The 11,088-nt window shown below is 39.7% G+C and overlaps 1 protein-coding gene across 3 annotated transcripts; it reads right to left on the bottom strand.

The window, feature by feature from the left end:
- Positions 1-14: 14 nt before the first annotated feature.
- Positions 15-10,828, bottom strand: LOC145483626 (uncharacterized). Of its 3 annotated transcripts, none has more exons than XM_081462162.1 (3): positions 10,097-10,828; positions 3,154-3,414; positions 15-2,188 (listed from the first exon to the last, which is right to left on the bottom strand). In XM_081462162.1, exons 2-3 carry the CDS (start codon positions 3,405-3,407, stop codon positions 1,474-1,476), a joined length of 969 nt encoding a protein of 322 aa, XP_081318288.1. In that variant the 5' UTR covers positions 3,408-3,414; positions 10,097-10,828; the 3' UTR covers positions 15-1,473. The 3 variants fall into 3 exon arrangements, with proteins under 3 accessions (XP_081318288.1, XP_081318286.1, XP_081318289.1); XM_081462160.1 differs by lacking the exon at positions 10,097-10,828 and adding an exon at positions 4,907-5,103; XM_081462163.1 differs by lacking the exon at positions 10,097-10,828 and adding an exon at positions 4,937-5,103.
- Between the last annotated feature and the right edge of the window lie 260 nt (positions 10,829-11,088).

Genomic DNA, 11,088 nt, shown 5'->3' with positions numbered 1-11,088 from the left:
GAAGGGGGGGGGGGGGGAGTGCCCGCGCTTACTTTGATTTTAATCAGTTTCGTGTTAATGTTGGTGAGGCTGATACTACATAGAAAACTTAACGCGAAATCGCCGGATGGTTGATTCCAAACTGAAAGCCAGGACAGCTGTTTCGATCTGGCTGAGTTCCATCAGCACGGTGTTGCAGCGACAAATAGAACAACCGGCACGCAGACCAATTGTCTACTAAATACAAGTGGTAATGACTATTGGGAAACTGACACTGCGGGTAACCATGTGACTCTGTTTCAAAACGAGTTCTCGTGTAAAGCTTAAGAAATAAAAATACGTATTATTTGCGTGAAACTGAACCTGCGAGTGAAACACATTTTCATACGAATGATGTCGCACAGACTCGTTCTGACACAGAGGCAAAAGGTAGCCAAAGGTAACTCGGAAATGGTCTATTGACATAGAGAAGCAAAATAGTAGCAAGGGAAAGTTTTGTCTACTCTGTATGGGACAGAGGTATGGCTGCACTGGTGGAGATAAAAACACTGTGTGATATTAGAATGGAGGTGGCTATCTTCGCGAAGGGCAGTAAATGGCGAGTTCTACAAATAGAGTAATTGAAACTAATTTACTCGGCTTTGCAAAATATGAAAAACATTTCGTAGCCCGTGTTATTCTTTCCTGCGGACTGGACGAATGGGATACTCGACAATTGTGCTCAAAGGAATGAACTTCAAAACAATTTGAGGCAGGACAAACAAACTCTGACGAAGCGTTTACACTTTGTTCAGACCCGAAGGCTTACTTTATTTTTCATATTAAACCAACACCATAATCAGACTACATCGTGAAGTACAATGTACTTCTCAGGAATAACTGATTGCCAATTGTATTCAGTAGTTCTACAGATGCTTAGGTTTCTAAAAACAAAATCAAGCGTGACCCGTTTCTAACCCGGGGGAGAGTGGGGGGGGGGGGCTCCCATATAAAAAGGACGGGGGGTGCTCGTCGTACTTTTTAGGGGATAAAGAGCGGGTTTGATGCCTCTAAGGGTGTTCAGCCTCAGATGGTCCACAGCAAGAGCTTTTGCGGTGCCTTGTAGGGTATTGAGCTGGTTACCTTTCAGGGTATTACGAGTAGAAAGTAATTGAAGCAATCATCTGTATCCCTATTAAGAATTACGAAAGTGTCAGATAACGTGTTGTTTTAGAATTGGTACCTCTAAAGGGTAAAAAATTTCAAGCCACGCCCACAAAGCATGATCTTGGTACCTCTCAGGGATTCTTCTCAAAATTTCCGTTGAATACCCCCGTCTTTTTTATAATGGCCAGTTCTCCTGTGCACAGCTAGGGTAGCCTATGTGGTTTTACTTTGATAAACAGCACTTAAAATGCTCTACAAAATTCGAAATCAGTTAAGAGTACAAATCTAAAAAAGGAAATAAACCAGATATATTAAAGCAATATTAATCGGTACTTGCTTCTTAAGGTTTTACTTCATCGTAGGTGGATTTAGCTTCTCTTCTTTCAAAGACGTTTTCACATCCCAAGTTGAGACTCCTTTCCACATCCCGCCAGATGTTTTACCAGATTTGAAGTACATAGTGTAGGGCACGTCCATCATGGCTTCGTTAGCTACAACCTCACATATCACCTTCGTAAAGGGCGCGGCTACCACCGGGTGCTTTCCAGAAACTGTCTTCTGAAACGTTTCTGTCTTTCCCCAGGTAAGGGACACAGACCCAGTTGTCGTGGTAGAAATCTCCCCCTTGAATACAGTCGGCAACTCGCAGCTGAATTTCGCCGATCTGGAAATTGATATTCCCCACTGATGCGTGAAAGTGCTTGTGTTACTTACTGTCTCGCTGTAAGAGAACTCTACTGACTGTGGCTGGCTGCTCTCGTTGGAATTTTCCTGAACAGCAAGAACCTTTGGATTCGTAGCCCCCAGTTTTCCTCTATCACAGTGGAACTCCACACGGTCAATTTTGTCGGCCATGACAAGCACTTGGAAATCATGGATCCGATGTTCACGTAAGCCATAAGGGATGCATGCACCTTTCAAGTAAAAGTCATCCCGCGTTCCCTGCACGTCAGCTTTACCCGGAATAAGCTTGCCTCTTACCTCACCTCTTGCGTGATAGGAAGGCCCTCCATCTAAACCTCCTTGAACAGCATTTTCTGGCGGCCGATCTCCAGTCTTGCACCTGTTAGGGAGAAAAGTGCTTTTGATATTCAATTTAACAAATTGACGTTAGTTTTTCATGCGTCTGTCCTGTTACTGGTCATGAATTTCGTCATAACATTGTCAAAGAAGCTGTGTATCCACGAGGCGATAGCTAACTGAGTGGATCCACAGGCTACTTTCACAATGGTATTGTGAAATTCATTGTCAATAACTGGATTGACGCATGAAAACAAACGCTAATTTGTTTTTTTACAATATAACAACATCGCATAAATTATAAATTCACGTGTCTGTTCGCTTATTGACAACGAAAATTAGCCAATCAGCAAGCGAGAATTTCTGCAATTATTGCAAAAAGTGATGTTTATCGGAACAAACTAACCTTCTTTTGTGTTATCACTCATATACATACATGTATGTTGTTTGATTCAAGTCAATTTGGATTGCCGATTTTGATGTCTTGCAACAACAACAACAATATCTGTATATTCTAAGTTCTCCTCATTTTCTCTTCCCCCAACCTGCTGGTCCTAGGCTCGTTCTGAATACAGCCGCAATGTCAAATTATTCAGCAAAACAGTCACCAGGGCTCGTATTCTTTTTCAGAAACAAATTTCCAGGACTTTTCCAGGACTCAGATTGATTTTTCCAGGACTCTAAAATTCACATTAATCCTTTCACTCCAAAGATCTCAATGTTAATTCTCCTTACTGTCTACCATTTATTTCATATTTTTTACTTGATTTTAACAGGTTTCTAGGAGTCTTGGAAAATGCTAGCCTGTTGCAGGCTCTCGGTCAGTGGGGACGATCGAAAAAGCGCGCACGGGACAAGCCCCGCTCGTCCAGCGGCTGCTTTTTTGATCGTCCCCACTGACCGAGAGCCTGGAACAGGCTAGAAAAAACAAAATACCAGGATTTTCCAGGTTTTCCAGGACCCGTACAAACCCTGACTTATGCATTCAAGAAACGTGTTCTAACGTACCTCTCATACGTCAGTGCTGAGGGGTCATCCACGGTAAGTACTTCAAAGCTGTGGACCCGATGTTCTGCTGACCCATATGGAATGCAGGCTCCAACCAGACGATGATCATTTTCAGACCTGACGCCCACTTTACCTGGGATGGTCAGGTCATTTACCACTCCCCTTGCATGATAAGAAGGACCATCATCGAATCCTGCTTCAACGGCATTGCTTGGTGGTTTATCTCCCGTCTTGCATTTCACATACGACAGCATACTGGATCTGCAATAAGCAAGAAAAAATAACCCTTAGAGTAGCTTACGGTATGGCTATCAAAATGTATCTTTCAAAAGTGTTTCACTTGCCCCCCCCCCCCCCCCCCCGCCTCCCTTCTCAACACAGCCCAACAGCTTGTTAAGAAACTAACAACTTGAACCCTATGCAAATTTGCATTGTTAATTGTTACCCTGGGGATTATGCAAATGACAGTATAAAAGAATTTTCTTGTGTTCCACCCCATCACTCTACTCCAGGCTGAGAAGGCGAAGAGGTTGGCGGCCCACCCTCCCACCCAACGACTACGTTAGGTTTGATTTAGCTGTCCGCTGCTATTTAGCCACATGAATCTCCAAAATTATTTACTCAATGGTGATCAAATAACATGGTGAGTTAAGTATCCGAACCTGTTTACTTTTGTGGTACCCAGTTGCAAATCATGACGTTACACATTACAAGATGTCTGCCATGTCGAGCATTTAAGAACACGAGGGAAATGTAGAAAACACGAACCGAATAAAACATGCTTTTTTAAAGTCCCTCTTTCGCTTTCCCGAGAAAAAAATGGCCGCGTGAAATACTGGGGGCGAGAAATCCATTTCTCGCGGTTTTCTTTCGCGTCACGCACGACGGACTAATATTTAAAAGCGAAAGAGGGACTACTCGTAGTCTAGTAACTTTGGTCGGGCTGAAGAATATCGAGGTTCTACTCCCGGGGTTCTAACGTACGATAAACATTGTACAGTACTATTCAACTCATTAGTTTCAAAATTTGACCACGCAAGTCTGCGTTTGGCGTGATTCGCAGCCAGCTGAAATGAATCTGAAATTTCCATAGAGAACGTCGTATTGCGCTCCTTGACAAGTTTATTGTGTATATTTAATTTTTGTTGTCAACTGAAAAAGCTTGTAACATTAAATTAAACACAGACCAGGACTTGAAACTCATTTCTCTCGGAAAAAGAGCAGAACATACATTCGTTTGTCGTGCTCAGTTTTAAGTAAACGGCAGATTGGTTCTCCTTATTTGGAGCTCAGTGTGAGGTTTGTCTCATTTTTTGTCTCTAATGACTTTGCTTTTCCGTTCAGGCAGAACAGCATTGAGTATGACCCCGAAATTTCGATGAATCGTATAAAACTTTATAGTGAACGATCATTAAACGTGACGCACTTAAAATAGACTTTTCTCCACGCAGTAACATTGAAAACTATTCATTGAGTAACACCTAGCCGGTAAGAACGAAAGCACTGAATTTACTTACTTTAGTGGTGGCGAAGAAGGTACCTACAAAATCATAGTTCTCCGATATCTATTTTCTTTCGTGCTGTTGTCACGAAGTCACGTCTTTCTGTAATTCTTTCGATTCAAGTGATTCAGTTTCCGCTAATCTCCTCGGCGAGTCTCGGATGTTACCATGCTACCAAATCTTATTCTCTTGCACTTGTATATTGTGTCAGGTTAACAAATAACTAAAACTCAATCAAATCAATTAATTACCATAAATTGCAATAAATTCTTCACCCTTACTGTTGGCTGACTTGCACCAAAAGTTAGTGGTATCACAAAGGCCCGAAGCAGATTCTGTAATCGTTACACAATGTCTGACAACTAACAGCTACACTTTGTCACTGCGAATCGCTTTTATAACACTCAAAAAGGTGCTCTGCCTTTAGAGTGTTCTCTGTTTTCTGCGAAAAATTAGTATGACGGACTTAAGTACATGAATATGTATGAATATATAACAGGTAGTTTTTCCTTGTTTACATAGCGCAGACACGAGGGAGGTTGGGAGAATTCGAGACAGTTGTGCCAGCCCGAGACGCAGTCGTAGGTTTGCATAACTTTCGAAAATTCTCCCGACCTCTTGAGTGTTTAGATAGGCTATGTAAACATGGAAAAAGTCCTCTATTGCTTTTAGAAAATATTTCTCAAAAGCACACCGAATCTAAAACGTCGCAACCTTGTTTGCATAAACAACCATCGACCAATGAGAGCGCTCGTAGTACCTCATTATTACACCTTTTGCTATTCATTTACAGAAAACAAACATTCATTTGTGTCCAAATTTCTTTCTTTATGGTCAATAAACTCTCATTAACACCAATATGACCTTCATTTGCGCGTAAGGAACGTTCAAGAATAACATTTACATATGCATTAACATTCAAAATCATCAAAAGGAAAACAATACCTTCATTTGACATTCATTGACTGTAAATGTATTTTCATTTTGGTCGAAAAAAAAATTCGTTGTCGCGAAACGACAATCATTTACACTTTAGGACATTCAGTTTTCAACAAAAGACTTTCAATGACACAATTTGCATGAGAACTAACATTCAATTGCATTATTAGGCAACCATATCCATGAAGGTAACAATCTTTAATGCGGCGAGACAAACATTACAGCCATAATAACATTTATTTTTGAAAGATAGAATATCAAATTCGCTGAACGATTTATCCTTCAATTGCCTCACTATTGAGGCATCGTGGCAAATACGTTTGCATCATGAAACGAAACCACTGTCCACATTTAGCTGCCGTAATGGTACCAATACATACACCTTTTGCTGTTCATTTACAAAAAATAAACATTCATTTGTGTCCAAGTTTCTTTCATTATGATCATTAAACTCTCATTAACACCAATATGACCTTCATTTGCGCGTAAGGAACGTTCAAGAAAAACATTTACATATGCATTAACATTCAAAATCATCAAAAGAAAAACAATACCTTCATTTGACATTCATTGACTGTAAATGTATTTTCATTTTGGTCGAAAAAAAATTCGTTGTCACGAAACGACAATCATTTACAATTTACGACATTCAGTTTTCAACAAAAGACTTTCAATAACACAATTTGCATGAGAACTAACATTCAATTGCATTATTATGCAACCATATCCATGAAGGTAACTATCTTTAATGCGGCGAGGCAAACATTACAGCCATAATAACATTTATTTTTGAAAGATAGAATATCAAATTCGCTGAACGATGTATCCTTCAATTGCCTCACTAGTAAATAGTAAATAGTCTTCGTTGACATCTTCAAAAGCCCTGACTATCCTTTCGAGGTGTTCAAATGCGATTCTCTTTCTTCGTGGTATTTCTGGACAAATCGAACTGTCACTACATGTACATGTATGTCACACGGATACTGTAGTGCGCCCTCTGAGTTGTACGCAAAAAGTTTCGTAAGTGGCCGAATTTATATCTGCAAGGGGAGGATTGTGAAATAATGATTTAAAAAAAGTACCTATGGTCCCTTGTTCTATAATCAAATTTTTGAGGAAAATTGGGCGAGATATCTCTGTTCAAAAGAGTTACGCTAATGAGCGATTGCTTTCTCTTAACGTTAGGTGAAAACACGGTAATGTATGTCTCACCGCATTTAAGATTGTTACCTTCATGGATATGGTTGCATAATAATGCAATTGAATGTTAGTTCTCATGCAAATTGTGTTATTGAAAGTCTTTTGTTGAATACTGAATGTCGTAAATTGTAAATGATTGTCGTTTCGTGACAACGAATTTTTTTTCGACCAAAATGAAAATACATTTACAGTCAATGAATGTCAAATGAAGGTATTGTTTTTCTTTTGATGATTTTGAATGTTAATGCATATGTAAATGTTTTTCTTGAACGTTCCTTACCCGCAAATGAAGGTCATATTGGTGTTAATGAGAGTTTAATGATCATAATGAAAGAAACTTGGACACAAATAAATGTTTATTTTCTGTAAATGAACAGCAAAAGGTGTATTTCATTGTAGAGCTTGCTGCAGCAGCTGCGTGCGATAATTTCACAGAGCAATTCCCTGGCGTCTTGCTTCGTCTCTTTTGACATCTTCAAAGGCCCTGACTATCCTTTCGCGGTGTTCAAATGGGATTCTACAGTATTTCTTCGTGGCATTTCTGGAGAAATCTAACTGTTACTATGACACACGTATACTGTACATGTACATGTAGTGCGCCCTCTGAGTTGTACGCAAAAAGTTTCATAAGTGGCCGAATTTACATATATCTGGAAGGGGAGGATTGTGACAATATGTTTTAAAAAAAAGTACATATGGTCCCTTGTTCTATAATCAAAATTTCGATGAAAATTGGGTGAGATATCTCTGTTCAAAAGAACTGCGCGAATGAGCGATTGTTTTCTCTTAACGTTTGGTGAAAACACGGTAATGTTTGTCTTACCGCACTAAAGATTGTTACCTTCATGGATATGGTTGCATAATAATGCAATTGATTGTGAGTTCTCATGCAAATTGTGTTATTGAAAGTCTTTTGTTGAAAACTGATTGTCCTAAAGTGTAAATGATTGTCGTTTCGAGACAACGAATTTTATTTCAACCAAAATGAAAATACGTTTACAGTCAATGAATGTCAAATGAAGGTATTGTTTATCTTTTGATGATTTTGAATGTTAATACATATGTAAATGTTATTCTTGAACGTTCCTTACGCGCAAATGAAGGTCATATTGGTGTTAATGAGAGTTTATTCACCATAATGAAAGAAATTTGGACACAAATGAATGTTTATTTTCTGTAAATGAACAGCAAAAGGTGTAGTTATTTTATTGATAATTGATATCATTCTTATTCACCTCCGGTTAAATTTTCCAGGAACACAGGAAACATTATCGAATAAAGACATAACAATGAAGCAAGGCTGATTACTACATACAACACTTAACGGGACAAAGACATGATACAGTCCAAATTGAAAGCCAAGAACTGCAACCGTTTCTATTTTTGGCTGATCACATCTTTTTCAGATCATACGTATACTAACAGCATTTTCGTTTGCGGTCCCTTCTATCATTGTATTTATCGAATAAAGATTCGAGGGGAGTTTCAAAACAAACAATCGAAGCGTAATTTCCCTGCATTTGATGGCTCATCAAATATTTCAATTGTATTCAGAACATTATCATTATCATTATCATTATCATTATCATTATCATTATCATTATCATTATCATTATCATTATCATTATCATTATCATTATTATCCAAAGATAAAAACCTTCCTTAAAACCTTGCCTGGATACGATGATCTTAAGGCTAGGGCATAGTGTATGAGCGCAAAACAAAAGATTGTGCACTGTCGTAGACCTTCCAACATAAATCTTGGCGTCTTTGTTTGCTCCTTTGATGTTTGCTGGGCTGAATAACCAGTCCCCTCTATTAACTATGGCTAGGGTTTGGGCTGGGGTTATTAGGGTTTGGAGGGGGTGTGGTTGGGCAATTACGAAAAATTCATGCACAGCAAAAACTGCAGGGATAAAATAATCGCGGGGCCATCGGGAAAAAAATAGAAGAAGTACTTCCTACTATCCGGGTCCTTATTTTTAACTTAAAAAAATTCTTGCACAAGCTATTGCCCACCAAAACAAATCATGCGCAACCTAAAGATGAGGAAAAAATTTCATGCTCCAGAAAATTGCCCGCCCTTCCCCCACCCCCTCAAAAAATAATGGTCCGTCCCTTACTTCCGGGTCTTTTGAATTACTAATAGCTCCTGATAAGATGACTCTGCTGGGCTCCCATGTTCCACAGCTAAAAACATGGTACAACAATAGCCCGCTAAACCGTACACACAACCTCGTTCCCACAGCTTTCAGGGACGGAGAAACTGGAAAAAGCCTGGGAACGAGGTCGACAACTGAGCCTAAAAGGAAGAGACCAGACCATGCACAACGAGACTCGGAGCCAACTTCATTATAATTGCGCGGATATATGATGCACTTGCTACTTCTATATAGTATTTTACTCAACGTCGATCAAGAAGGACAAGAGGTGGAGATGTAAACAGTTTCGAAAAGTAAAATCCGTCCATATCCATGAGGCCGCTCTCAGTTCCAGGTCTTCTTGCGGCAGATGAAAAACTAGCCATCTTGTGTGCGCATGGCGCACACTGAGAGCAAAGGACGCGAATGCGAGAGTTAGCAGTAATCTCGCACCCAGATTTCACTCTGTTTGACGCTGAAAGGTGAGACCTCTCTTCCGCTTGGCCGTGGGAGGACTGGGTTCTAGACTAGAGGTTCCTCGTAGCGGAAGGTGGCTGGTAACACCTTTTAGCACTTTTTAATAGTTATACCTTGACAGATCAACACTGGGTATCACACAATTAAGTCACTTAAATGCCCAATCATTGGTGAACAAGTTGTGGTCATCGTCGTGGTATAATAGGTTACCATAGCAAGAACACAACCTGCTAAACATACCGTTAATTTTAGCTTTAAGTGCTAATAATTCAAAAACGGCTCGGTGAAACCCATTTTTTTATTAATTATCGAATAGTGAAAAGTATATTACGGTACAATGTTTTGCAAACTTTAAAATCATTCTGTAAGTAGGGTTCACAGCCACCTTAACTTTTCGAAGATTTGAAATGGCTCCGTATTTGCCTCACTATAAGACGTTTAAGTCGTCTCGACTAAGACTTCTTGTTGCAAGGGTGTGCTCTATAGCTTCCGCCATTGGCTCTTTAAAAAAATGCTTTTATCTTTTGCAATTTTAAGTATTTAGGGAAATTTGCTTGTAAATAGACCATTTTTAAAATTATGCTTAGATTTTGTAATTCTTTTTAGGTTGCTTTCCTCTCTTTGTAGAGGGTTCTCCTCGGCTAAAGTGACTGTCATATTAATTTAAGTCATTATTATTATTACCTTTAGTAGACCTGTTCCTTTTTGACGTTCGGGCGACAGGAAGCTGGGAACGAGTACGGATCGCGCCAAAGGCTGAAAACCGCCATTTTGAAAATCGTCGAGGAGAAGGCCCTGGGGACGAGGTCGGAATGACGGTGTTTTATGCAAAATTAGCGAATCAACCAAACGAGATGGCGCTGACCATTTACAATTCGTCGTCGGCTGATAAGATACTAAGAAACTGGAAAATTTGCAAATGTAAAAGAAATTTCCGCTTCCAGGGGAACTTCCATATAAAAAGGAGGGGATTTTGGCATCTCTCAGGGTGTTAAACCTCAAAAGGTCCACAGCGGGAGCCTTTACGATACCTTTTAGCCGGAAAATATGATAGGAGATAACGTATTACATTACAACTTGCACCCCTTAGGGGAGAAAAATATTTCACGCCCCAGCCACAAAACAGGATCTTGGTACCTCTAAGGGGTTCTTTTCAAAATTTCCAAAGAGCACCCCTTGACCCCTTGTCCTGTTTATATGGGAGAGCCTCCTCCCGGGTTTCCATCGTACCGTTCTGACGCGGAATCGAAAAAGTCTACAATCTCGGGAAGGATTTTCTGGAAAATTACTACTGTTCCATTTGACTTTCAACGAGAATTTGCGGATTCTAAAGGATCAAAATTTAACGTTCAGATTTTTAATATGACACTCGAAAAGCCGCCTTATCCCCGCTTTGAACAGAGTCAAGTCTCGGGCGCGGGCAAAGTACACAAATTTTGATAATTCAGGCGATGATGCAATATTGAAGCCAGCGTCGATTCGTTCTCTTTCACTTTTGAAAACTAATTGATATGACAGAGAGACGGAAAAGTCTTTCTACCACCTAGAATAGTTTATGTATTTAAACAGGAAGTAGAAAAATTTCAGTTTTCTCTAAGGCATAGAGGTTCTACGACTTGTCAGCAAAAAAAGAAACAACACCACCACCATGAGATACACAGAAGAAGAACCTCTAT

Source organism: Orbicella franksi, chromosome 4 (genome assembly GCF_964199315.1).
Source record: "Orbicella franksi chromosome 4, jaOrbFran1.1, whole genome shotgun sequence".
NCBI classification, from domain to species: Eukaryota; Metazoa; Cnidaria; class Anthozoa; order Scleractinia; family Merulinidae; genus Orbicella; species Orbicella franksi.
This window is presented reverse-complemented; position numbering and strand designations above follow the sequence as displayed.

Excerpts from the sequence above, each read along its gene's own strand:
- LOC145483626 (XM_081462162.1), bottom strand. The coding sequence starts at position 3,407 with ATGCTGTCGTATGTGAAATGCAAGACGGGAGATAAACCACCAAGCAAT. Across the intron at positions 2,189-3,153 it reads TCAGCACTGACGTATGAGAG|GTGCAAGACTGGAGATCGGC; the intron begins GTACGTTAGAAC and ends TCTCCCTAACAG.